The following is a 26741-nucleotide window of genomic DNA, read 5'->3' on the forward strand; positions in this document are numbered from 1 at the left end:
CCCTTCTGGTCTGCTTTCACATCAGTCACATCGTTCTGTGCCTGAGCACACGTGTGTGCGCACACAGGCTGATGCAGTAGGTGGAGACATGTGTGTTGTTGGTTTGCAGAGCAAAGAAGAAGACAAACATTTGGGTCGTCAAATGCATCCTTAGAGCTAATCTGGATGTTTTCCGTCATTTTTAAGACACCAACTGTGACTCTCTTGCCACTTTTACATCTTTCTGGTGTGAAGAAGGAGGATAACATAAGATGTTTTTGCACAAATACAAAGAGACAGGAGAAGCTAGGAATTGACAGCTCCACTCTCTGACAAGCAGGGTTAACATTTTTAATTCTAATTAAATAATAGTCAGAGTTTTAGTCAACAGGTAAACGCTGCTAACACGTACCCCTTACTTGGACAGATTTGTGTTCACATCTCAACTTCAAGTGATCGATGCCTTAGACCAGCTCTTCAGGCAGGCTTGGACACAGAGCCAGAGTCTGGTACGCTATGTTCACAAGGACCAAATGAACGGGACTTTGGGGTGGAATGTACTCGGATCTGGGCCCAGGGTTTTAATAAGAAACAACCCTTAGTAAAGAAAAGGCACTTTTATGCCTCTGATTGATGACTGTGATTTTTATTCATGCATGCATCTTTTCAGTGCCTTAAATCTTTAGATACTGTGTGGACCATTGGGCCACTGAGGTTCATAACCAATGTAAACAGGGTATATGCAGGATCTTGAAGTTAATTTTAATACCTTTTTAAGACTTTTTCAAGACCTTCTCAATATTTTTTAATACCTCACCGCCACTTTAAGCTGTAACCATTTACATCAGTGATATTTTTAACTTTACAGTTTTAGTTTGTGATAAAGACTATAGACCACTATGATACAACAAAATTCAAAGGGGCTGGGATAGTAAATCTTTGTGCTTCTGAATTTCCACCCACCCACCCGCCCGCCCACTCTGGCGCTCTCAGAGACAATTTACGAACGCACCCACAATAGCCTAGTTTTTTATGTACCTGTTCATCTTTGTTTTTTTAATAAAAATGAATAAATTCACACACTTTTATGATGTCTTTGGGACTCAAACTCTTGGACAGCTAATTCAGAAAAAATACTTTCAAAATTTTAGACTTTATTAAGTCGTGCTAAGACTTTTTAATACTTTTTAAGGGTCTTAATTTTCCCAAAATTGATTTATCACCGTTAAATACTTTTCAAGACCCCGCGGATACCCTGGTAAAGTTCTTAACTCATGATTTTATTCTGTATGATCAAGTCGAGTGGCCTTCTTTGGCCACTGGCGTATCCTTATTTACAAGGCTAGGTTACTAAATCTGCTTCAATCATACTTGTGTGAAAGTTTTAGTGTCTTTGCTGCGCCCAAAGTCAGTCTCTAAATGGGTAAAAGGGGTTTCAGGTGCAGCCTGGAACCTGCTGCCGGAAACTTCCCTGGAGAAGCAGGTCTTTTCAAAAGCAGCTAAGCGGCATTGAAAGAAGATGCATCAGGGTGTTGATGTTTTCGACTTGGGTTGTTCCGATTTCTATATCAGTATAGGAATTACGTCCGATACTGCTTAAAATGCAGGTATTGGTATTGGCGAGTACACAAGTTCATGCATCGATCTAATACTGTTTGGTTTAGCTTTATGTTTTGTCTCATTTAGCCATGCTAAATGTTAGAGCTATAAACTGGAAATCAGTTTGTCTTCGCTGCCGGAAAGCACTGCATGCACAGGCTACCGTTTTTAGAGCACTGAAGAAGCAAAGGACCCACTGCAGCAGCAGAGAATGGAGCCTGCATGACAGTTTTTCTCAGAATGTGATCGTTAAAATACCTTCCAGACCAGTAACACAGTTAATCTAACCTAAACAGAGGCACTACAGTGGTGAGAACAGGATCAACAGAGCCATCAGGAGAGCTTCTAGCAGCTCTGCTCTCTTACTTTTCCCACAAAGGTAAAACACAATGTGGATAAACAGACAAGGACACCAAATACAAACCATTACAGAGCCCATATCATCTTACTGCATAATGACAGTGAAGCCTCATTAGGTGCTGTCGCTGGAACACCTGATAATCCCACAGACTGGACCCCCCCCTCCACACACACACACACACACACACACACACCCCACACCCCCTCCCACCCACACTGAGCGCATGTCCTTACATAAACATTAACACGCTGAAACAAACCCAGCAGCTGATTCTCACCGTGATCCTCCTCTCAATGTTTCTCTCACACGCCAACGTCTGATTCAGGACAGATGGAGGAAAAGTTATCACTCTTCACACACGCACCCAAACACCTGCATACACACACAGACTCTCCCCTATTTCCTTGGAAACCTTTAAAACATTGACACATACATATGATTGCAGCTGAGGAGAAATGTCCAAACAGAAAGTCAGAGTTTAAAAACTGCAGTCAGAATGAGAAGAAAGAATGTCACCAAACTTCAATCTTCAAACCCGGTGTAGTGCTGAGAAATGTTTGCCTGCAGAGGTTTGTAAACATCGAGAGGAGTGCCTGGTTTAATTTCTGAGAACTGTCAAACTTTTTCAACAGCAATAACTCAAAAACAGTCCCAAATATAAGCCAACGGCAGTTTTCCTCCAAGTGTCTAAATTGAAATTTATATCCACGCTGATATATTAACTACACGACATGCATGTGTTTCTCCTCTGCGTAACATTGGTGTAAGCTGTATGTTTGCAGAAAAGTCATGGTAGATATCAGCTCGTACTGTGGGACTGAATCATTTACAGCACATGCAAAATTTCTGCCATGGACGGATTTTTGTAACACCTTTATAACCAGTTTAGACATGTACGCTGTAGTGCACATGAGGCACAACCGCCACCACTACTAGCGTAGCAGAGTGATATGTGATAGACAGCAGCCCAGTCTTCACGTTTCAGTCTAAAACTAAAGAGCAGCCAGGTAACATGCTAAATGTCATGTGTTTGTGTTGGGGAAGTTAACGTGCAGCACAGACAAAGTGTTGGACTGGGTTAAAAAATGATGGCACAGCCAAACCTTAAAGAGGATACCAGGCTGCATTTTGGATTTAAAAACTATAAAGCCAGAGGCAAGCTGGAATAAAGAAAGGCCATATGCAAGACAGGCCACATGGAGGAAGGATAGTAATTTAAATACTACTAGTGTGGGGTCAATTTCTAATGCAAAGCTTGCTACTTTTTAATAATGTGCCTGGTTAGAACAGTCTTTGTAGTATTTCCAACTGTTGTACCCTGAGAATCTCTTGGATGTTGAAACTGAAATATCCCTAAGTGAATTGATATGGAATCAAACTGATTCAGGCAATCAATGGCAATACCCCTAATAAAGTGCTATCTTTCCTCTTACTTTGATGTCTGTAATAACAGCAACATACAGCGAGAGTCACTGACAGCTTGTCAGAAGCTTCTGACTTCTCTCCACTGGCTTCCTGTCAGCTTCAGGATAGAGTTTAAAATGTTGTCACTTGTCTTCAAAGCATTTCATGGATTGGCACCTTCTTATCTGTCTGAGTTGTTGCACCAACATGCTGCGGTCAGAGCACTGAGGTCAACACACCAGACGCTTCTTGATGTTCCTACATGCGGTCTAAAAACCAGAGGTGAAAGAGCGTTTGCTGTGGCTGCTCCTAGAGCAGAGAGTGGAACAGTTTACTTCTTAACATTAGAATTGCTCAGTATTTTTTTTAAAGCTGAAAACTCAACTATTTAACCTTGAAAGCAGATGGATACGCCCGTTTCTGTGTTTCTCACTGGTGAAGCCATCTTGCAAAGCTTTTCAATGTTCAAAATCTTGATTTTCCAAAAACCTGATTTATTGCCCAGCCCTAAGTTAACATTGTAGCTCCATGTGCTTGCAGCTATCTTTGCTAAAGCTAAGTTGTATCAGTAATAATGATGTTTTAAACAAGTTCTTCACAAAAAAGTCTAATGTCATTATTTTCCTGGAGGGCTTTTAATGTGAAGATAAACATCAGGACATGTGATGTCGGCAGTGATACCCTGACACACCTTAGCAGGGGAGAAATGAAACTTAAAACCGAAGAAGCAGTTACAAAGACATAAACAGAGAAACCTATTAAACCATTCTTCTGGATTTTCTGACATCACAGGTTTGTTTTAGGAAGAAGGAGGGCTCTGAAACCTTAATATGCATTTAAATGCATTTTCTCTTATAAGTCTGTAATATTACAAAATAATGCCATTATCATAAAGAGAAAACCCCCACCATAATACGAGTTTTGGACCATAATAACCCATCCATGTGCGTACTAAAGAGCGGTAACTTGGTGTGTGAAAAACAGGGTTTATCCTTGACAGTGCCTTGTACAGTTTTGGTAAAAGCAACGCAATAAATCCACTTTTTCTAACTGCCTGCAAACTCAGTGAGAATGATGACAGAGAGCAGAGTTCATGTTGAGACTCCTCCAGAGGACTGATCAGCTGATTCTCTACAGGAAGCAGCACACAGACGTCTGCAGCATCACAATCAGCTCACAAACATGGAGGAGAGGAGGGGAGGGGAGAGGACGGGATCCGCTTCCTTTGTTGGACTTTTTTATGAAGAAGGTTGATGAAGTAGACCAACTCTGCTGTCTTCTCTTTTGTCTTCTTTCCCTCATCATGACATCACAGGGAGGAGGGGCCATTAAAAAAACACACAGAGAGGAAGAAAAGAAGTCACACACCCTCCCCCGTCCTCCTCCCCTCCCTCTCCCTTTCTCCCCCCTCCTCGGTGAAAAGTGGAGGTTTCTCTCCTCAGAGTTCAGTCTGAGGAGTCCGTCTGCTGGACCATGAACCAGTCCGAGTCCTGGGGCGGCTGAGAGACACAGAGAACAGAACTGAGGGGGGAGGACAGCATACAAGGGGGAAGGACGACTTTATTTTAATTCATCTCTAGAGGAGAAGGACGGAGAGCGGGGCAGAAAGAGACATGAGAGGTGAATCCTGCAGCTCCACGTGACGCTTCAACTGCAGGAAACAGACACTGCTGCTGACATTCAGGTAAATAATCACAGACAACATGTATGAGACCGACTCAGGTTTTAAATGTGGTGATGACTGCTCTGTTTAAATCCTGCAGAGAAAAAATGTGGAAAAACTTCAATCTTAGCTCTTCTTCATGAAACTTTATAAGAGAGAGAGATGGAAATGAGGAGATCTAGAGAGAGAATAGCTGATTTTGTGAGCATATGTGGAGTCTGACGTGATCCGAGGTCAGGTCTGTTTATTTGTTCCTAGCTTTGGTTCCTAAAACAGCTCCAGGGCTTGGATGGCTGGATGGATGCAGCTGATAAGGAGCTGAAATGTCTGTGCTGCGTTCACACATGCACAAAACATCCTGACATTTTTGGGCTGAGCTGCATGTGTGAACACATACAGCTGAATGTTTAATTTGGACTTAACCTGGCTTTTCTCTGGCCAGCGCCCCAGAAATTTTTAGGCTTAAGTCAGGGTGATGACGTTTATTTCTTGGCCCTCAACAGCAACCATAGCAGTTTTTCCCACACAATACCTGAGCAGACTGAGAATAATCACAGCAAATCAAGTATAACTACTACGTTTTTGTTTCGATTACATTATAGCTATTGCAAGCAAATGTGTGAGAGAGAAGTCTGCTGTAATATTGCTCCAGCAATTTCAAAGATAGAGCGTGCTGTGGATGCTCTCCTGCACCCCTGGTTTAACACTTTCAGACCCAAGAGCACCTAAATGTTTGAATTGGTTTGAAAACAACCAGAAAACGCTTGAGGGGATTTCTGATAACGGCACAGAATTTCAACATTTGCTAGAATCTTTATTTCTCAGCCTCTGAAGCAGATAGAGACGTGAAATTAAAAAATAGAAAGCTTAACCCGTGGCTTTGACAAAATAACTGCATCATCCGTAGAGGTCAAAACATTTATAATATTGTCAGTTTATCAAAGAAAAGTCTGGACATCCTCCTCCTTGTCAAGCATGACCTTCATCCATTGAGCTTTGGCTAGCTGGTCTGCAGCCACATCATAATCTGGGTTGTCAACAAATTTGTTATATCCTGTCATGATTAATTTTTTTTAAGATTTATTTTTTGGGCCTTTTCATGCCTTTATTTGATAGAGCAAGGACAGTGGATAGACTCGGAAACAGGAAGGAGAGGGGAGAGACATGCGGTAAAGGCCACAGGCCAGATTTGAACCCGGGCTGCCTGCACACATGGGTTAGTGCCTTAAGCCATCTGCGCTCTCTCATATCATAACCTGCATAATATTAGATAGATTTAACTAGAGCAGAACAATTTAAAAAATATATGATTGCGATTGTTTTTGGCTCATATTGCAAATTTGATACCAGTTTGAAGGGGTAATCTTTTTTCAACAAGAACAGTAGATTTTTGTAAACCATTCTCAAAAAAGACTCTTAAATGTTTGTGTACTGTTCAGAAGATCTTTGCTGCTGCTGCTTTTGCTGCAAAAAAGTATTAAGCTGGTATATTGACACATTTCAGGTTGAAATCATATTGCAACTTCTGCAATCTGTAAATTGCAGAAGGCTATATTGAGATTTAATCTAATTTGTGATTAATTGCCCAGCCCTGCTTACATACCAGCAAAACTTGAAGAGATAAATACTAACTGACCTGTTTTTGAAAAAATTTAGATTAATGGCCAAACATGGCAGAAGGATGTAGCTGCAGTGCAAAAGGAAAGTGAAAGCCTTAATTAGTTCAAAGAGGCTAAAGTCGCCAATCAATGTAAAAGTAATGGTCTGATTACTTGTCTATTTTGCAGAAAGGTGGGCTTTATTTTGGGGTTAGCTGTCAGCCTCTAGAGCTGCTGAATATCTCTGCTGCTGCAGCTGATGAGGAGCCTCAAACTCCGACCGCTGCCATGTTTAAACACGCATGACGTCATTGTTTTATCTACCATGCATGCAGGCCAGTTCAGGGCTGTGACCTGTTCACACAGCAGTCTGCACTCTCGCTATATAGATATCAGTAACATATATTAAAATAAAATGTCAACAGCCAAAAAAAAAAAAAATAAAAAATCAGATGTTAGTAATGAATCAGAATAAAGTGTTAAAGACTGCAGTGTGAATGCATCTTTGACTCACTACAAACACTGGAAACAAACCAACCAAAAACAGAGCTACTGAATGAGACAGGACGCTGTGAGAGGATGGGTGAGCGTGCAAACTAGAGAAGCAACGACTGTGAAAATCAGGACCAATTCCAGTACCAACATTTAGAATAATTTAGCTGGTTGTCAGTATCAGCGTATTTTCACCCCTTGGTTTAGAGGAAGCAGTGTTAATTTTGACAGCTATTTTTAATTTTAGTCTTAGTCTTTAGATGAAATGTCTTTTAGTTTTAGCCACATTTTAGTCATTTCTCTCTTTTTAAGTTTTAGTCTAGTTTTAGTCCATAAAAAGTCAGCACATTTTAGTCTTTACTTTTAGTCCGAGCATTCACTCTCTTGCCTAAATCTGGTACCAAGTCATGGTAGTGTGTTCTCTGCACCCTGCCAAACCTGGGGTCCCTGCTTTCTACAGCTGAGAGGCAGAAGAGATATAGATGTTTTGCATTTTGACAGATTTACCCACAGTGGAGAAATATCACAGGTTTTCAATGTTTAATTCTAGTTATCTTGATAAAAACTAAACTTAGTTTTTGTCAGTTTAAGTCATTACAGATCTATTTTGTTCCTCTTATTCTATCTTTTGTCATGGAAAAAAGGCTGTTGACGAACATTTGTAGTCATAGCTTTAGTCGACGAAATGAATACTGAGTGGAAGTCACAATGCCAACATTATCTCTCAAGTTTGAGGACAAAAACAGATCCGAGTTCATCAGTTCTTCTCCCTGATGAAAAAAAAACCCTTTCCTCTGAATCAGGAGTTAGAAACACCTGATGGTGTTGGCTGTGGTCTGTCAAAGAGGGATGATATCAGCCAGTGCAGATATTAAATCACTGCATCAGAGTATCCCTAGTGAAAACATGCATGTTTGCAGATGTGATGTTGAGAATGAATGGAGGTTGAGATGTAAAGTCACTTCACCACCCAGGTACAGTGAAGCTCTCTAGAACAAACCACTCAGGCATCATGCATGTGACCAGCGCGATCTCCGTGCACATTACCAAGCTGCTCCATTACATTCCTGTTCACCACTATTTTTCTGCTCCACTTTTTTCTTGATACTACAGGATGCCTCATACTGCAGGTTCTGTTGCTTTGTCCACAACCTCTGCATGACTCCTTTTATGTTATGCCCTAACTCCTCAAAGCCCCTCTACCCTCCCTATGAGGAGCATGTAAGAACAACGAGATCAGGAAGACTCCAGGGGAAGCCTGTCTGAAATTTTTAAGAAACTTTGATGAGTTCATCTGTGGAAACGGTTCAGATCTGGTTACATGTTTGGTCTGATAGAAACAGGACGAGTGTGTGAGACTCTTCGTTTTAACCACATCCTCGCTCACATGACCCAGTACAGCTTTGAACATTTACAGCCTCAACTTCCACACGGACTATTCAGCTATTATCTTCAAATGTTTTCAATCAGAGACGCTCCTTTAGTGAAACACACACACACACTAAAAACACACATAAAACTGCTCACACACCCATCGAGCTTCAAACAGCCAAGACTCTGAAAAAAGAAAAAGCCATGTGGGAACAGCAGAAGTTTAAGAAAACATCTTCTGAGCTGGAGTCATAAATCAGAATATGGAAACATGCAGAACATTCTGTACCGCAGACGCTCGCCTCACCTGAGTGTGCAAATGTATGTGTGTTTATGAGTGAGAGTGTGGGGTTATGGGAGGTCATGCAGGTCTGACCTTTAATGGGTCATTACACGAGCTAACTGCTAACATCACAGCGGACTGTAAGTCACTGCACGCGCTCTGTTTGATGTCTCTGTAACGTCCCAGAACACTCTCATAAACGTACACGTTGGTCCTGAAGTGATTGATGGATCACTCAGCTGTAGAGACCGAGCATGAAGCTCTGACCTGAGGAAAAACCTGCTGATGCTATCGAGGACACGCAGGCTTAATCCTGGTGCAGCCCTGGCCTCGTTCACTTAACCCTAACTCTAAGTTTAGGACATGAAAAACTAGAGGTAGGCAGAGTATCTGCTAGTCTTTTTTGTCACTGGTCAAAATGACCAGCAGTCCTCAAAAATTCCAGCCATTTAGAACAACTACCGGACATTTGCTTTAACATTATTTTGCTGCATTAACAGCAGCAAAACACATAAATCTGAAATTCTGCGATACACTGATACATACAAGTCTGCGCTAAACGGCATTGAGGACACATTTTTATTTCCATGACTAACTCAAAATCCTTCCTTACCGCTGATGATATTAAGCCTTTGGTTAACCAGGAAAACCTCCCTTAGATTAAAATTCTGCTTCAGAGAACGTTCTGGTCAAACTTTCCCTGCATAGTCTCCAGCAGTGTTGAGCACGCTTAGAGATAGGCTTGGTTTGATGTCCTTCACATCATCATCTCGCATACATACGCAACTTAATTAGCCATGTGTTTACTGTCTGAGGAGATAAACAACCCCGGTACCGCAGGACAGATGGAGTAGTAAGATTAGGCTACTTTTAGTTTATATGAAAGGATTTTCGCAACATATCCTCTAGGCTGCACACAATATAATAGTATTCAGTATTTACTTATCTGGTCATTGGCATGTTTTCTGACGGACATTTTGACCGGTTATATTTTTATCTGCTGGACATCTGCTCTTGAAACCGGCCAATGAGGCCTTTCTGCAGGCATCTTTGTAACCATTTCAAGTACTACTGAGTCCAAACATAAATGCAGCCTTTTATGCAATTATGTAGCTGCACAGCCTTGCATTTCAATTGCAATTAGATTAATTGTGCAGCACAACCCCAGACTGTAGAAAATACTTGATGAAATATGAGTGATGTCATGAATTTGGTTATGAAAGCTGGCTTTTGAGTCACTGTGCTGAAAATGCTGCCTCAAAACCTTGCCTCCAACATGCTAAGAGGTCATTTGACCCCCACATATGCTGAGTCTGCTACATGAAAGTGAAGTAGTTATGGAGTGATTCAGATAGCAGAGCTTTCATCAAACACCATCAGCGGGAGTAAAAATGAGTAGGACTTTGATTCTTAATGGTACCGTGAGAAACTTAAAGGTTCCCATCCTTACTCTGCTGTTAAATGGTCCAGGTTTTCACCTTCTTACTCGGCCTGAATCCAGCCCCCACCAGCCCCGTTTTCCTTCTTCAGTGAAACTCGACACACGTGTGCTGATGGGGGGGGTCAGAGGTCAGTCTGTGGGATTAGGCTGCAGCCCCACCCTTCCTCTGCCTCACCCCTCCTCACTTCTCACTCATGCAATCAATTGCTCTTTGTAGAAATCAACCCCCTCCCCTTTCCTCTCTCTGCACAACACGCACTCACATAAACGCACAAACACACCATTCTGACACCCCCCATCAGTCTGAGTGTGTCAAGATAAGGACGACCACACCCTCCATCACTCCATCACTCATCCTCCGACCTCCTCCAGCTCAGAGGCTGAGTGTCACAAGGACACGGACAAGTCATTAGGGATGCAGTCTCTTGAGATCACAAAAAGTTTGCAAACTTTGTGCAGATTGTACACTTGGGCACCCTGGCCCTGTAGGAGTTCCAAATGGTGCAGATGAAGCTTTTTTAGGCCAATTTAAGGACTGAAAGTTAAGTTTCACTTTTACTTTCCACCACTGAATGACCACTCCATCAGGAAGCAGAAGGTGAGGGGTGAAGGAGCATAGAGCTGCAAACATAGAACGTACGAAATGGACATTTCTGTACTTTGGCAGATCTGCTTTTTCACCAAGATCGTCCTATGGCACACCCCTATTTCACTCCATTCACTCCACGTTCACACACTGATGGCAGAGGTTGCTATGGAGAACAGGTCATCAGTATTAGCTAATTCCATTCAAACATTCACAGCCATTAAAAGATTTCTTTTTGTTTCTTTTTTGTTTCTAGCCATTATCTAGTATCATATTGAAGTTTAATACTCTGATATCTTGAAAACCCTAATGGTCTTTTCTTTAAAAATTTACTCAAGATTTAACTTCCAAAATTACTCAGCGGCTGTCTGGAAGAAGTCTGCAGAAAGTAAAAATTCTGTGTTCACAAATGAAGCTCATCCTTAAAACTTTGAAGGAGTTTAGTGTAAAAGTGTGTGAAAACTTCTGACGGCTTTATTTCTGCTCTGATTCACGCCTGCATACCCCCCTCCTCCTCCCATCCACATGCTTCCTATTACTCCCCCCCCCCCACCCCCATGACCTCCTGGCTGACCCCCCCTCCCCGTGCTGACCCGTCCACTCAGCTGTGTCCCTCAGCTCTCATTAGAGGATTCAAACGAGCTGCAGACTCACACTACAACACACTTCCACCTCAGTTACTCACTTTTTGTTGTTACCAATAGATAGTATGGGAGTAGAAGTACTCTCATTCATACTTGACCGTTTCAGGACGGGACTGCTGGACAGTGAGATGAATTAATGCTCCTTAAATCTGAGTTCACGCATGGACTATGATGGACCCCCACACTGTCATGGCAACCACAAAACCACAAACGGCAGCGATAGCCCGAATATTTCCTGCCAGTATTAGGGTCTACTGTTTGGGAACACTTTGGTTTCCCAGCGAAATAACGGATAAAGCCAAGCAGACCAGACAAAAGTAGAGTGCAGACATTAATCAGGGGATCAGGTATGTTGCTGACACGTCCACCTTATTAGTGCTTTTCAAATGACATCAGATGAACCATGAATTTCACTGCAACTAAACACAAATTTTATAATTGGATGAGACTCTCACCAAGGTTTGCGAGGACTTTTCACAGCTGATCAGAGCAGCTGAGGAGGATAATAGCTAACGCTAATGCTACAACACAGCTACATCACATTACAAGCATTAGCTGGCATGCTCACCCAAGCGTGTCTCTGCAGACCTTTCATTCAATCCTTTAACAAAAGGCCTCAAGTCCAAAGAAAAAACAACACTGATTAAAAGCATTCTTTTTACACCTTACAGGTAAGCAGAGCTATATCACGATCAAATGAGCCCCCGTCCCCTTGTTTCCCCTCTCTTTCTCTGCATAAAAGCTCCTTTGCTCTCTTATCTCTCATAATTAAGAGGAAATATGAAAGAACTGTTTTTATACAGCATCCAAGAATATGAAATAATGGTTCTGGTGCCTCTAAACCAGGCATGTCAAACTCAATCACAGCAGGGGCCAGGTTCTGGATTAAGGTCTAAACCTGAGGGCCTAACAGGGTCACCTTTTTAACCATAAACTGTCAACCTTATTTCATCGGTAATAAAATAAAATAAAAAATAAAAAAAACAGCTTTGCACTGATGATAAATGATTTTGACATTTAAAAAGTAAAGTTTAAAGACTTACAATCTGAGAAAAGTAAATTTATTAGTTCAAAAAAGTCAAAACATGAAATTGAAATCATAAATTAGATTTTATAATGGCAAATATATTAGAAAGAAAGTCAAAATCATGAGTTTAAAAGGTCAAAATATGAAATAAAATTTGCAGTCATGGAGTTAAAAATCAAAATATGGTTCAAAATTTTAAATTGTGAATCTAAAAGGTTAAACTATAGGATTATGATGTCAACGTTTGGAGTTAAAAAATATGAGATAAAATACAAAATAACTGATTAAAAAGGTCAAAATATCACTTAAAAATTAGAATTATGAATCTTAAAGCTCAAAATATTACATAAGAAGCCAAAATTAGGAGTTAAAATGCTAAAAGTATGAAATTAAAAGTCAAAATGCTAAGTTTGAGTCCTAATTGTAAGTTGCAAAATTAAAACACAGATTTATTTATTTTCCTACATTCCTGACTTCTTATATAGAATTTTTTACTCCTTACTTTTTACAAATTTTATGACTTAACAAGGATATCTTAAATCATCTGGATAAGTTCACATTTTTATACTGATGGGCCTCGAGTTTGACACCCCTGTAAACAGATAAAGTTTGGCCTTAATTACATTAATTTTCGCGATGTAAGACATTAGAAATAACAGTCCAGAAGCAAGTTCTCTTTTCTGAAATCTTATTTAAAGTTACAGCCTGATTAGAGCCTAAAATAGCCAAAAACACAGACAACCTTCTTCTACATTTCACACAAAAAGAAGTAAAGATGAGTTTCAATGTTTTTAAAAACTCTTGATGATTTTATTACACTTGACTTTGCCACTGAAGCATACAGCACCAGTGGTTGTTGTGAAAAGCCAAAACTTTCATCACTGTTCTACACCCAGAGAAAAGAATTAAAGGGGACATATTATGCAAAAACCACATAACAAAACCATTTTGGCTTTACAGAAGACTGAAGCACTGTGCCAGGCCGTGGCGAGCGAGAGTATATGTGTGCCAGCATCTATGTGCACGTTCCTTGTTTAACAAACTGGCCTGAAATCCTTAGCAGGATTTCTTTTATCACGTTTAAAGCATCTTCACACTCTGGCAGTGGTTCTGCTAGTGGGTAGGGAGACATATTTTTAAGCATTTATTATAAACATGAGCACATCACACAGTACCGTCTTCCAGACAGTAATCAAAGCAATACCTTGGCTATTTTTTGATACCCCAGGGTACGGTATTGTGGCTCAGTCCTCCTGCCCAGGCGTTACCAAGTGGAATATTAAAGAAGACAATCACAGGTGTGTGGTCTCATAGTCTGACTGGATAGCCCAGGGTGTGCCTTTGAGGATTATAATAGTTAAGACCGGTTATAAACCAGCTGAAAATGCCCTGAAGTCTGTGGTCTACCATGTCTCTAGTATCTGTTTAGAGCTGTCTGGTGTGCAGCCAGCCTTACTCACACAAACTCACGCTGACCTGAAGCCTCAGAGAGTCACATGAGTGTTTCTGTCTGACTGAACCACAAACACTCATTAAACCGATCAACCAACCAGCTCGATACACCCCCGTGTCCAACAGGATCTTAATGAGTCTTGTTTCTCTGTGAAGACCTGCAGAGGAGGATCAGCAGCAGATACATGCTCTCACTGAAGTCGGGGGGGGGGGGGGGGCTGAAGAAGAACAAACCTGGTTTAAAAACTGAGAACGAGGTGTTATATGACTGATTCACTAAAACAGCATTAAAGATCTGGATCTGACAGAAAGAAGACCAGTAAAAATACATCTCAAACACTGACCCTAACCCTCCCCCTCGGTCCCTCAGCGGTGTTTCGTTTTGGTTTGTTGGTCTGAAGAAAGGAGCCGCTCTCCTGGACCTGAAGTAAAAATAAGAACTTAAAACTTGACGACACCCCAGTGACCCCCTCCTCATGGTTTCAGGAATGTCTTTGATTTGTTGTTATTCAATGAAAGAGACCCCTCATACCCAGAAACCCACCTGGGAAAAAAACACTGCTCCGCAAGGAACCCCAACCCCCAAAGGAAACCACAAATCCCTCCACCCAGGAGGAAAACCGGCTCTAGAGGAACCCAAGCGCCATCAGATCCCAGAACTTCAGAAAGGCCCTACCTAGAAGGGAAACCATAAAAAGCCAGTGACTGTTTATAAGCATGGAAGTAGTCCTGTGGGTGTCACCCAGGGGTTTCTGAAGTTTTAGAGCCTAAAGATGGAGGTCACCATATTGGAAATGCTGACTCAAACAAGCTGTTGGAAAACTCAACATGGGTTCGACTCACTCCTGTATTACCATGTAGACAAACCACAGCGGGTTCATCAGCTGACAGAAAAAAAGCCCCTCTCTGATTCAGCCGTAGGTGTGAGGATGCCAGAATGAATAAAACAACTGATGACTGTGACTCCATCAGACTCCTTGGCTTTAAAAGAACCAGGAAGAGCCTGACTCAAGAGAAGGCCTTACTCTTAAAAAACTCCAACCAAGAAGGAAACAGAAGAAAACCAGGTACCACACAACCAAATCCAGTTAGAAACTCCATCCAAGCAAAGAAAACCATGCTTAGGAAGGACTTCCAGCTATGAGAGGAATCACAACCCAGGAGTAATTCCAGTCCACATAATGCTCCACAGGAGTTTAGGTCCAGAGGAACCCTCGCCTGGGAGGAAACCAGGTTCCAGATAACCCCGATAGGACACGATGGTCCTGAAAACCTCCCACTCCGGAGGGGATCTGGATCCAGAACACAGGAAAGAGAAATGAGGGGGTAAAACAGGAAAGAGGAGGACATTAGGGAGTTTCCAGCTGACTGATGGATGAGCTCCATCGCGGCTTCTCCTGTCATTGTTGGGGGGATTTATGTGACTGTAGATGATGGAGACTATCCTCCCACCCCTCAAGCAGCAGGGACAGTCAGACATAGAGTCAAAACTCCTGAAAGTTTCCAAAGTTGGCTGAATATGGGAAAGAAAACAGAAAAAGATGTACAGTATTTTTTTCCTGCCAGCTTATGGTTCAATTCTTCTTGTAGTCAAGGTGAGCTGATGTGTTTATCTGTTTATCAGACCCAAACTGTCACAGTTCAGATCTGTTTAACTAGCAGGACAGTAACCTGAAAACTACTGGAAATATGTGTTTAACTCAAAAATAGGGATGCAACATTAATCATGAAACATGCAACTTAAAGCTTGAGGAAGGACAAATTAACTAATTGCAGTCCTTTAAGGTCAAATATTATGCAAAAATCTCTTTTTCAGGCTTTTCTAACAAAAAATGTGCCCCTGGCCTGTCCACAATCCCTCCAAGGATCAGAAAAATACATTCCATCCCCCCTCTTTCTCCACCTTTGAGAAAATGTGTGCTAAAATAAGCCATTCCAGTTTTGGTTGGCCATCCTCGCTTGGAAGAAGGTTCCGCCCTCCTCTCCTGATCCTCCTCTCAGTTGCCAGGAGGATCGGGAGAGCCACATCCATTTCCTGAGAGGGGCGGAGTCAGGGGCGGAGTCAGACAGCCAGAAAGCCACAGACACAGAAACAGCTGAGCAGGGCTGAAACAGAAGGGTTTTTAGACATACCAAAATCCAATACTGGAGTGTTTTTTCAGCAACAAATGTCACAGGCATGTTTTGGGGACCTCTGAGACCAATATAGACTTGTCCTGAAGGGGTAAAATACATGACCTTTAAAACTCAATTTAAAGTGTAAGGAATGATGACGTATAAAGAAAAAGGCTTGTTGGTCCAGACTACAACTCCACTAACTTATTTGTCTGTATATCCAAAATTTACAGCTGAAATAAGACAGAAATTCATAGCTGAAATATTACCATGCTGGTAATATCATTCATCCCTGCTAAAAATATATAAATATTAGGGATGTACAGTATTATCTGCATAATACTGGTATTGGCAGATAGGAAAATTTCTGCAGGTATTTACAGCTGCTAATTTGTCTGTACTGATCAGCAAGTTTTAGAAATAAATGTATGCCCCCCCCCCCAACCCAGACCCAAGAGAAAAGAAAGAAGTAAAATGTAAAAATGGTTTTAGTCAATATTTGCTGATCTATTTTTGGCAGCCTCAGAGCAGACAAAGCCCTGTGCCCTCCCTAAGATCTGTGGCGCTCCCCCTGGGGGGGTCCTGGACTCCAGGTTGGGGAGACCAATGCTCTAAGGCAGTGTTACTCAACCCTGCTCAACCAAAGAGCCAAACTGTTGAAAAATACCTTTGCAAGAGCCACAATCTAAGTGACGAAAAGTGGGTGATAGCCGCAATAAAAATAAGTTTAAGCTGGCTAAATAGGAGAAAAAGCTGGAAAAAAGTAGCCAAAAAAAGGTGAACGGGGGTAAAATAGGCAGAAAATGGCACAAAAAAAAAAAAACCTGGGTGGAAAGTGACAAAAAATGTGAAGAAAAACTGGCAGAAATGGGTGAGACGTGACAAAAAAATGACTTACAGGTGGCAATAATGGTAAAAAAGTAGCAAAAACGTCGCTAGTGAAGTGAAAAGTGACTAAAATTGGCAAAAAGCATTAAAAGGTGGGAAAAAATGAGTGAAAAATAACTAAAATTGGTAAAAAAAAAAGAAAAAAAAGCAGCAAAAAAGGTTGGGGAAAATGGGTGAAAAATAACTGAAATTGGCAAAAAGCAGCAAAAAGGTGGGCGGAAATGAGTGAAAAATTCATAAAAATCAGCAAAAAGGTGGGGGGTAATGGGAAAAGTGACATATAATGACAAGAGGCACAAAAGGGAAAAAATGGGCAAAAATTGCAAATAAGGGCAATGCAAATATATCGACAAAAATAAAGGTTGACAATTAAGTTTGACAAGTAAAGCCTGCTGAATAAGTGTGGGAAACAAACTGCAATGGATAATCATATTTCAAATTTAGACATAAAGAGCCACAAATCCTCACAAAAGAGTCACATGTGGCTCTAGAGCCACATGTTGAGTATCATTGCTCTGAGGACTGAAACTGTCGGTCTGACCTTCAGCTAGTGTAACTTCTTGCTGTTCCAGTTCTCGTGTTTTCTTATGCACTCTGTCAGATTGTTTTAGAATCCCTATGAAAAACTGCAATTTAAATTAGGAGAATTAATTTCAGTTCTACTGCAGGCAAGAACTGTTTTTCCTTTTATTAGCATAATAAATTAATCCATCCCTACCTATTCAAACGTAAACTGAACCTGTATTGAACAATGACCCCAAAACTGAACTATGACCTCCCTGAACTGCTGCATCTGCAGAAAACACAGCAAGAAGGATTCTGGAAAATTCACCCTAAATGATAAAAGTTCATATTCTGCCTCCAGTAGTGGCGACTCCATGCACCTGATGAAACTGCTACTAGATTTCTGTTGCCAGTGTCTTTTCCACTTAACACTGCTAAAGTGTCTGACTGCACGTTTCACTGATAAAAAGGCTAAACCCTCTTTGTTCATGTGTCCCAGTGTCTGAGAACCCCCCCCCCATCCGCGCGGGGAAAGTCTTCCACTGTAAGGTACATGTGTGAACAACTAACTCAGGAAGACCTCAGGGAAAACCCGCCGTGAATTTCCAGGAGTGAGTAAGTGAAAACAGCCAAAATTCAGTGATCGGCCACGGCTGCTGTTAAAGCCATCAGCAGTGAGTTCAGCGAGGATACACAACCTGTTACGTAAAAACATGGCAGCATGGAAATGAAAAATGTCTCTGGATGGTCACGCACACGCAGCATTCAATCACAGAGAACCGTAACCACCTCCCCCTCTCCTGTTCTGCTCCAAGCGACACAACGGCCAGAATTCCTCCTGAACCACAATAACGTCACACGGAGACACACGGGGCCGACTTTGAGGGTGGGGGCACAAGACTTAATGATGTGGCTCTGAGTGCAGAATGACTGAGACGCTATCCAGTGGATTAGACTGGCTGGACCCTGTACAGACCGAAACCGGCAAACACTGATGAAGAACAGGAAGAGGTTCCATCAGGATAAGGAGACGCTCTGCTTCAGACTGTTGTATATGTGCTGAGTCATCTAATATAATTTCTCTGCGTCATCCTGCAGGAAGTTAAAGCCACGTGCAGCACATTTGACCCATCGCACAGGAAGCTGCATTAAAATGAGGGTTAGGGTAAAAGTTACTGTAGGGGACAGAAAGGACACAGAGGCTTCTGAACCCAGATTTTAGGAGCAAAGAGCTCCAGGTTTTACTTCAGTTACACCTCCACTGTTTGCAGAAAAGTGTTTAAAAAAAGACAAGGACTATGACTGATATCCTGTCGGCACAATAAATTAGCATGGGTTATATCTGCTCTGGGCATTACTTAATGCTCTGAATGAACAGACCTCAATGAGAAGTGAAAACCGTTTGATATCTGATCCCTCAGGCTGCATACAGAGGTGGTCTGGGATGTCTCCATCTGATCTGGAATGGTAGTGTAGATGGCATGCATTAAAGACCACCATGTTAACTGACAAGATCTGCTCTATTCTGCTAGCAAACTAAAAGTATGGCTTTATTCATGTCTGCCCAGCCTTTTTTGGAGTGATAGGAATTGCAGCTGTTTTCAGAGAGCTAGATTATTTGTCTCAGCTCAGTAAAAGAGCCGGTCTTTCAGCTCCTAGAGAGCTCTTTGTACCATCTTGGCTGTCTTATGTCTTAAAACCAATTTTAAAAAACAGAAGAAAGCTGTCTTTATAACAGGAGCTAGCAAGCTTTTACAACCAACTCATCAGTCAACGACATCACAACTCCCTCATAATGTGTCGTCTTGAGTAGTCACTTAAATCCAACAGTACCCAAAAGATTTATTCACTAACCAGTATAAAACTGACAACATGAGAGAGAAAACCTGTTAAAGAGGCACCACCAGCCCTGTCCTTCTTAGCCTCATGTTTGATAACAACACAGAGAGCCACAGTGATGATGTTTGTGCTGTTAGTAGAATAAGAGGAGGGACAGAGAGTTCTGATATCAAACTGTCATTAAAGACAGGCTGTCAGTGCAGAGTATAGATGCACAGAGTGAAGTGTTGTCACTTTCAATCTGAATGCACAAAACTGACCGTTAATCCCTCATAATAATCTGTCTCAGATCCCCATTAACGTCCATTTCTAGCTGAATTAACACAATAAACCCACTTTTTCGAACTGCCTCTGAACGTATGGAGACCTGACTTCATGTCTTCATACGCTGGAGATGTGTTGTTAATGTAATGTATGGACGTCACTTGGTATCTGAATGCACACAACTAAATGATGCAAAATGTAAACAGGGCCTGAGACAAGTGATATTCTTCATGATGCAGCCACACTTTGATTAAACAAAAACAAAAAAAAAAAACTGTTGTCAGCTCATGTTTTGGGGTGTTTGAAGTAGAGCTGATCGATTTGCAAAAATAATCTAATTGCGTTTCTTTCCCAAATATTGCGATTTGATATGCGATTATTCTTGTGTTAATCTCATGTATTTTTCAACAAATTAAAGCAATAAATAATTCCATAAACAAAGCCATGTGTATTGAAAACAATTAAATTATTTCCAAAGCAATCCATAGTAGCATTAATCTGAATATGGGGGTACAACAAGCTTTAAGCTATAAAGGAGGTGGCTGGGGTGGAGGAGGTGAGGCTGGCTACCAGCTGATAGCAGCTGGGGTAGACTTTCGTGAAGTAACGCTAGGCTTCATCAGTTTTAGACAGAATGAGCTAACTATTTTTGCTCATATTGCAAATGTGATGTCATTTGCTTTGTTTAAGGGCATTATCACTCATTTTGATTAAGAAAAACATACATAAAACACAAAAAGGAGGATTTTTTAAACCATTAGAAAAAAAATTGACACTTGAATGTTTGCATAAAGTGCATAAAATCTCTGCTGCAAAAAAAATTGATTTATTAAACTGGTATTTTGACACATGTCAAGTTAAGAAATATTGCAACTTCTGTGATTTGAAAATTGCAGCAGGTCATACTGAGATTTAGTCTAATTTGCGATTAACTGCCCATCCCTAGTTTGGAGTTATTCCAGTAATGTTTTAACTGTGGCAGACATGGCTAAAAAAATCATTCACCTTGTAACTGTCTTCAAGTCTAAAAAATAATACACAGAAGAATGACAAGGTCACTAAGCATTTAAAAAAGCATACTAAGTAGACGCTGCCACTGGAGGGCTTTATATGGAAATAATAAAGAATGACAAGTGGAGATCAGCGCTGCTCAGCTCTGTATACTTCTTGCTTTGACTTGGGGACTCTGTGTGATGAAAAGCCTCTCCATGATTACTAAACAGTAACCCACTGTTTTGGCTTCATGGATGAATTCCACATAATGAAGGAGAAAAGCTGTTTAAAGGAGCCCTCATAATATACGCTGCAATGCTCGCAGCTTAACTCAGGACTGCCCAGTTTTACAGCTTTTGTCCCATATTACGGCAACCCACAACTTTGGTCATGAACCCTGAGTCATGACTGCAAGAATAAGATTGTGGGTCCAAGTGTTAAAAATTCCTCAGGAGGGATGTCTGGGCTGAACCTCAGACATAGGGTGAAGACCTCGGACATCCAGGGTGGTCTTAAAGTAGAGCTGCTGTTCCTTTGTCCAAAGGAGCCAGCTGGCTCAGGCGTTGGATTAGGATGCCTCCTGGTTGCCTCCCTTCGGAGGTTTTCCAGGCATGCCCCACTGGAAGGAGATCCCAGGATAGACCCAGAACTTGCTGGAGGGATTACATATCTCATCTGGCCTGGGAACACCTCGTAATCCCCCAGGAGGAGCTGGGAAATGTTGCTGGGGAGAGAGATGTCTGGGTTGACTTGCTTAGCCTGCTGCCACCTACGGATGTTCCTCAGTGTCTATTTCCCTATTCGGCTAAACACCTATTTACATTTTGTTTACCCGACTAGTCTAAAGAGTAGAAAACCCCTAGAAAACAGTCAAATCCCTCACAGGGTCATTGTGTCAGCGGGTGTGATGTTTGCCTGATATACTCCCTACTGTGCGGCTAGCATCAAAAGCTAGCGCCACCTGCCTTTGTTCCTCTTTGCAGATTAATATCCTGCTTTAAGATTTGGCCTCTTTCACTTCGGGTGAGTACATACCACTTTATTTCCATTTACTACTTTAGAAAACTGGCGTACCGCGGTCTTTCAACTACACACTAACAGCAAAGCCACCCCTGACCCCGAATTTCCATATACAGTGTGCGCGCCGCACACCGAAGCGCCGAGTGACCTCGCCCAATGGGAGCAAGTTTAGAGCGCTGCGCCACAGCATGCAAGCCCTTATCAGCAGGAAGAGGTCACAGGAGAACTGCGAATTCACGCAGGAATGGTATGTCAACAGCGGACTATTTTATCTTTTGGGGTTAATTTATCATCTTTTCCAGTAGAAGTCCATGGTATTATTGCTTCCTCCATTGAGTGAGTACATTAAGTTAAAAGGTTAATGTCTGTTTAAAGGATCTGTGGTTTTATGCAAAATCTTGGGCTAAATATCCCCAAAAGTTAATTTTTCCTCATCAATGGTGCCATTGTAGCTCTGTGACTCACTGACCTCTCGGTGACCCTTTGTTCTTGCTGCAGGACGAGACCAAATGTTGATACAGTGATGATTTACGATCAGGAGTCCGTGCATTGTTTTTTATTTTGAAAGAACCGTTTTGAAAAGAACCGCTTGTGCCTTCCATGGTTGGTGCTTTCTGAACGACAGTGAATTTACGAGGTTTGGCAGCGGCCGGCGCTGAAATAGACCTGCAGCATATCTGAAACGAAGCGGAGTGAAGTGTCGCTCCAGGCACTCGCCGATGCCGATCTAGAGCGCCGGCTATGGAAATGCTCCGATAGACTAGAAAGGGAGCAAAGTGCTCCGCAGTACGATTCGCCGGCGTTCCGCGGCGTGCACGCTGTATATGGAAATTGGGGGTGAGCTTCTCATGTTTACATCCGGTGAAGTGCCAGAGAGGAAGGCAGCAGCCACTGACTGTAGCTACTGCGGCCTCTAGTGGCGAGAGGTTCATTACAGTTTAAAAAAGCATTATAGACCGTGATTTCAAGTCAGTGTTCATAAAAAATGATTGGTGATTATTTTAACCAATTAGTAAATCCCGTGCCGGCTAATTTGATGTGGACAGATCATCCATGAAACCAAAACAGTGGCTTACTGTTTAGGAAAGACACTTTAGGGAGTGATCTTCTTACTGAACAGAGTCCTCAATTAAAAACAAGACGGAAGCTACAGAGGTTGGCCTGGTCTCTACTTGACCCTGGCACTAAAGATGCACTGTAATATTGACACCATATTGGTATCTGCCATCAAAGTATCTGCCTGTCCTGGCTGTAAATATCAGTCATATATGAATATGTTTGAAAGGGTTTGGCAAGACCAGTGAGCTAAGTCAGCTTCAGTCTTTGTTAATTTTCATTCTTTCAGTTTTCAGGTGTGTTTTAAGGACTGAAGTTTTAGGTCTGAACTATATTTACATATCATATATTGGCAAAAATCCAGTATCCTGCATCATCCAACCCTACTGAAAATGCTGAGATATAAGGGTGAGCATGGAAGTCACAACTGATGCCAGAGAATAACTGTGGTCTATCACAGTAGGCAGCACAAAACATGAATGAGGTACAGCAACAGAACGGCAGCTTCCTGTAGGAGGTTACTATGCAAGAGGACTTTCATCGCTTTTAAAGTGTGCACTGTAGTTGCCCCTGTGATGAGCGTGCTGGAAAGTTTGAGGCAAATTTTAGAGTTCCTGTGTGGAAGTAGACCTTTAAGGTTCATACTGTTGGAGGAAGGAGGATGGAGAAGAATAAAGCTATTCCTTAAGGAGACAAAGAGTGAAGGCAGGTGTGAAAGATAAAGCACAGCCAGAAGCTATGAAGCTGTAATCTTTTAATGGAGGTGGAGTGGGCGGGGGGCAGAGGAGCTAACTGAGACAGAAAGCAGACGTGGTCCTCTGGCCGATGGAGAATACTTCTCTTGTTCAATCTTTCCAAACAAACAACACAAAGAGCTCTCGGCTGAGCGAACACACTGATCGCCTGTGAATATCTCAACCTGTCAAATCCTTCTCTGTTTAAACATTCTGGCAGTCATTTCCTCTGAAACACACAATCAACAGCAGTCCTGCCTCTTTGTTACCCCCTGTACACAAAGACGCGTCTGTCTCACAGGTTTGTGTTTTCTTGCAGGGGAGGCCCAGGGGACCAGGTGCGAGAAGGAGAGCTCGTCCATCGATCCGTCAAACCGGCCGGCAAAGATGAGGAGGCTGATGTGGAGCCTGTGTGCCCTGCTCTGCCTCTCCCTGTGGGAGCAGAGTTCCTGCAGGAGCTCCAGGGACGCCCGGAGGACCACGGGGGCTCCTCTGCACCGGAGCAAGAGAGCCCCCCTCAGCCCCGATGCCAAGAAGTGCTCCTACACATTCTTGGTTCCTGAGCAGAGGATCACAGGTTCAAATATTTTTTAATAAAAATGATGATGGCTGATGCTTTAAGTGTACCAGGTTACTACCTAAAATTCAAACTTCCCAAAAAATAACTAAAAATTCTTAAAGTGAGCTGTTCAATGACTTAAACTGACTAGAAATTTTGTCAGTGAACTTTTTCCATGACAATGATGAGAGTAAGACTGGCTAAAAACAGCCTTTCTATCTTTGATGATAAAAAGTAAGTTTGGTTTTCATCTGGGAGACTAAAACAAGACTAAAATGTTTGTCTTCCACTGTTGGACTCTGTGTATAATCTATAATATCAAAAGAGGAGATTGGGGTAAAGGTTTATCAGTATGAAGACCAGAGTGTAAGGACTTCATGACTTAGACTGGACTAAAGTGTTTTTGAGTTTTCATAGACTACCTCAGGGGTGTCAAACTCACAGAAGGGGCCGGATTCTGAATTAAGGTCTGACCTGAGGGCCTAACAGGGTCCACATTAAACCAAACTGTCAACCTCATTTTCATCAGTAATAAATTACACCGTGTTCTACATTATTATGCAAATGATATTTTTCTCTGATTTTCCTAAATATTAATGCAAATGACAGTCAGAATATTTTTCAAGTCATCAGCCATTTGAGCATAATTCAGATTTTATTGAACAATCCTCCCAATGATAATGATTTTTTTTTTCAAAATAAAAAACTCAAAATGCACTGTTCCAAATTATTATGTACAACATAATTTAAAAACATTTTATAAGTTGTAAAGAACTGAAAATGGTCGTGTGTTGAATTTGCAGCATTAGGAGGTCATATTTACTGAAATCAAAGCTATTTCAATCAAAAACATCTTAACAGGCCAAGTTCCATGTTAACATAGGAGCCCTTCTTTGATATCACCTTCACTATTCTTGCATCCATTGAACTTGTGAGCTTTTTGAGAGTTTCTGCTTGAATTTCTTTGCAAGATGTCAGAGTATCCTCCCAGAGCTGCTGTTTTGATGTGAACTGCCTCCCACCCTCATAGATCTTTAGCTTGAGGATGCTCCAAAGGTTCTCAGTAGGGTTAAAGGTCAGGGGAGGATGGGGGCCACACCATGAGTTTCTCTCCTTTTATGCCCATAGCAGCCAATGACACAGAGCTATTCTTTGCAGCATGAGATGGTGCATTGTCATGCTTGAAGAAAATTTTACTACAGAAGGCGCTGCTCTTCTTTTTGTACCATGGAAGAAAGTGGTCAGTCAGAAACTCTATATACTTTGCCGAGGTCATTTTCACACCTTCAGGGACCCTAAAGGGGCCTACCAGCTCTCTCCTCATAATTCCGGCCCAAACATGACTCCGCCCCCTCCTTGTTGACATCACAGCCTTGTTAGGGCGTGGTGGCCATCCACCAACCATCCACTACTCCTCCATCTGGACCATCCAGGGTTGCACGGCACTCATCAGTCAACAAGACTGTTTGAAAATGAGTCTTTATGTATTTCTGTATCCACTGCAACCGTTTCTGCTTGTGAGCATTGGTTAGGGGGGGCTGAATAGTAGGTTTATACACGACTGCAAGCCTCTGGAGGATCCTACACCTTGAGGTTGGTGGGACTCCAGAGGCACCAGCAGCTTCAAATACCTGTTTGCTGCTTTGTAATGACATTTTAGCATCTGCTCTCTTAATCTGATGAATTTGTCCGTCAGAAACCTTCCTCATTATGCCTTTATCTGCACAAACTCGTCTGTGCTCTGAATCAGCCACAAATTTCTTCACAGTACAATGATCATGCTTAATTTTTCCTTAAATATCAAATGTTTTCATTCCTTGTCCAAGGCATTACACTATTTGACACTTTTTAGCAGCAGAGATCCTTTTTCTTTCCCATATTGCTGAAACCTGTGGCCTGCTTAATAATGTGGAACATGTGGAAAAGTGCATTTTGAGGTTTTTATTAAAAAAAAAATAACAGTTATCATTATGAAGTTTGTTCAAAAACATCTGAATTATACTCTAACTGTTGATGACTTGAAAAATATTCTGACTGTCATTTGCATTGATATTTAGAAAATCAGAGAAAAACGTTGTTTGCATAATAATGTGGAACGCGGTGTAAAGGGAAAAATAAGCACTGAGAATTAATGATCTTGAGATTTAAAAGTCAAAATGATAAGTTAAAGGCTCAAAATCTGACAAAAAAGTCAAAATGATTTGTGCAAAAGGTCAAAACACAAAATTAGATGTTAAGATTATGCTTTTAAAAGGCAAATATATATAATATATATAATATAAAGAAAGTCACAGTTATGTTGTTAAGGCCAAAATATAAATTGAAATACAAAACTGTGAACCTAAAAGGTCAAAATTATAAATTGCAAAAGGTCAAAATATGAAATAAAAAGTCAATTATAAAAAGAAAAAGTTAAAATATTAGACAAAAGTCAAAATAATAAATTGACAATGTCAAAATATGAGATAAAAAAGATCAAAATAATAAATTGAAAAAGCCTAAATACTAGCTAAAAGTCCATATAATGAATGTAAAAGGTCAAAATATGGGATAAAGAGTCAAAAATAATAAATATTAAACGCTCCAAACATAAAAGTCCAAATGATAGATAGAAGTCATAAATGTGCTATGCAAAATTGAAAATATGAAATGAAAACACAAATTGATTTGCCCACATTTTTCTTTCTTATTATATTTACTCTTTATACTGTATTTTTCAAATTTTTATGACTTAAGGATATTTGATATCATCAAGGTTAAGTTTACATTTTTATACTGAAGGAAATCTGCAGACCTCATAATTTACGGCCAGTTAAAGAAGAGGATATTATCTCGCGGACCGGGTATAACTGTACCACGGGCTGGATTT

At 41.3% G+C, this 26741-nt stretch overlaps 2 protein-coding genes across 3 annotated transcripts in view; one reads left to right on the forward strand and one right to left on the reverse strand.

The window, feature by feature from the left end:
* ralgps2 (Ral GEF with PH domain and SH3 binding motif 2) overlaps positions 1-26741 on the reverse strand; it is a 140273-nt gene that overhangs the window by 18948 nt on the left and 94584 nt on the right. The gene's annotated exons all lie outside the window — the stretch shown is intronic.
* Positions 4206-26741, forward strand: part of angptl1a (angiopoietin-like 1a) — a 42808-nt gene continuing 20272 nt past the window's right edge. The window contains exons 1-2 of the mRNA XM_041791517.1: positions 4206-5027; positions 23633-23890. Coding sequence (XP_041647451.1) covers positions 23701-23890 — 190 coding nt within the window. The 5' untranslated portion in view covers positions 4206-5027; positions 23633-23700. The remainder of the gene's footprint in view (positions 5028-23632; positions 23891-26741) is intronic.

This window comes from Cheilinus undulatus, linkage group 7, assembly GCF_018320785.1.
Source record: "Cheilinus undulatus linkage group 7, ASM1832078v1, whole genome shotgun sequence".
Taxonomy (NCBI): domain Eukaryota; kingdom Metazoa; phylum Chordata; class Actinopteri; order Labriformes; family Labridae; genus Cheilinus; species Cheilinus undulatus.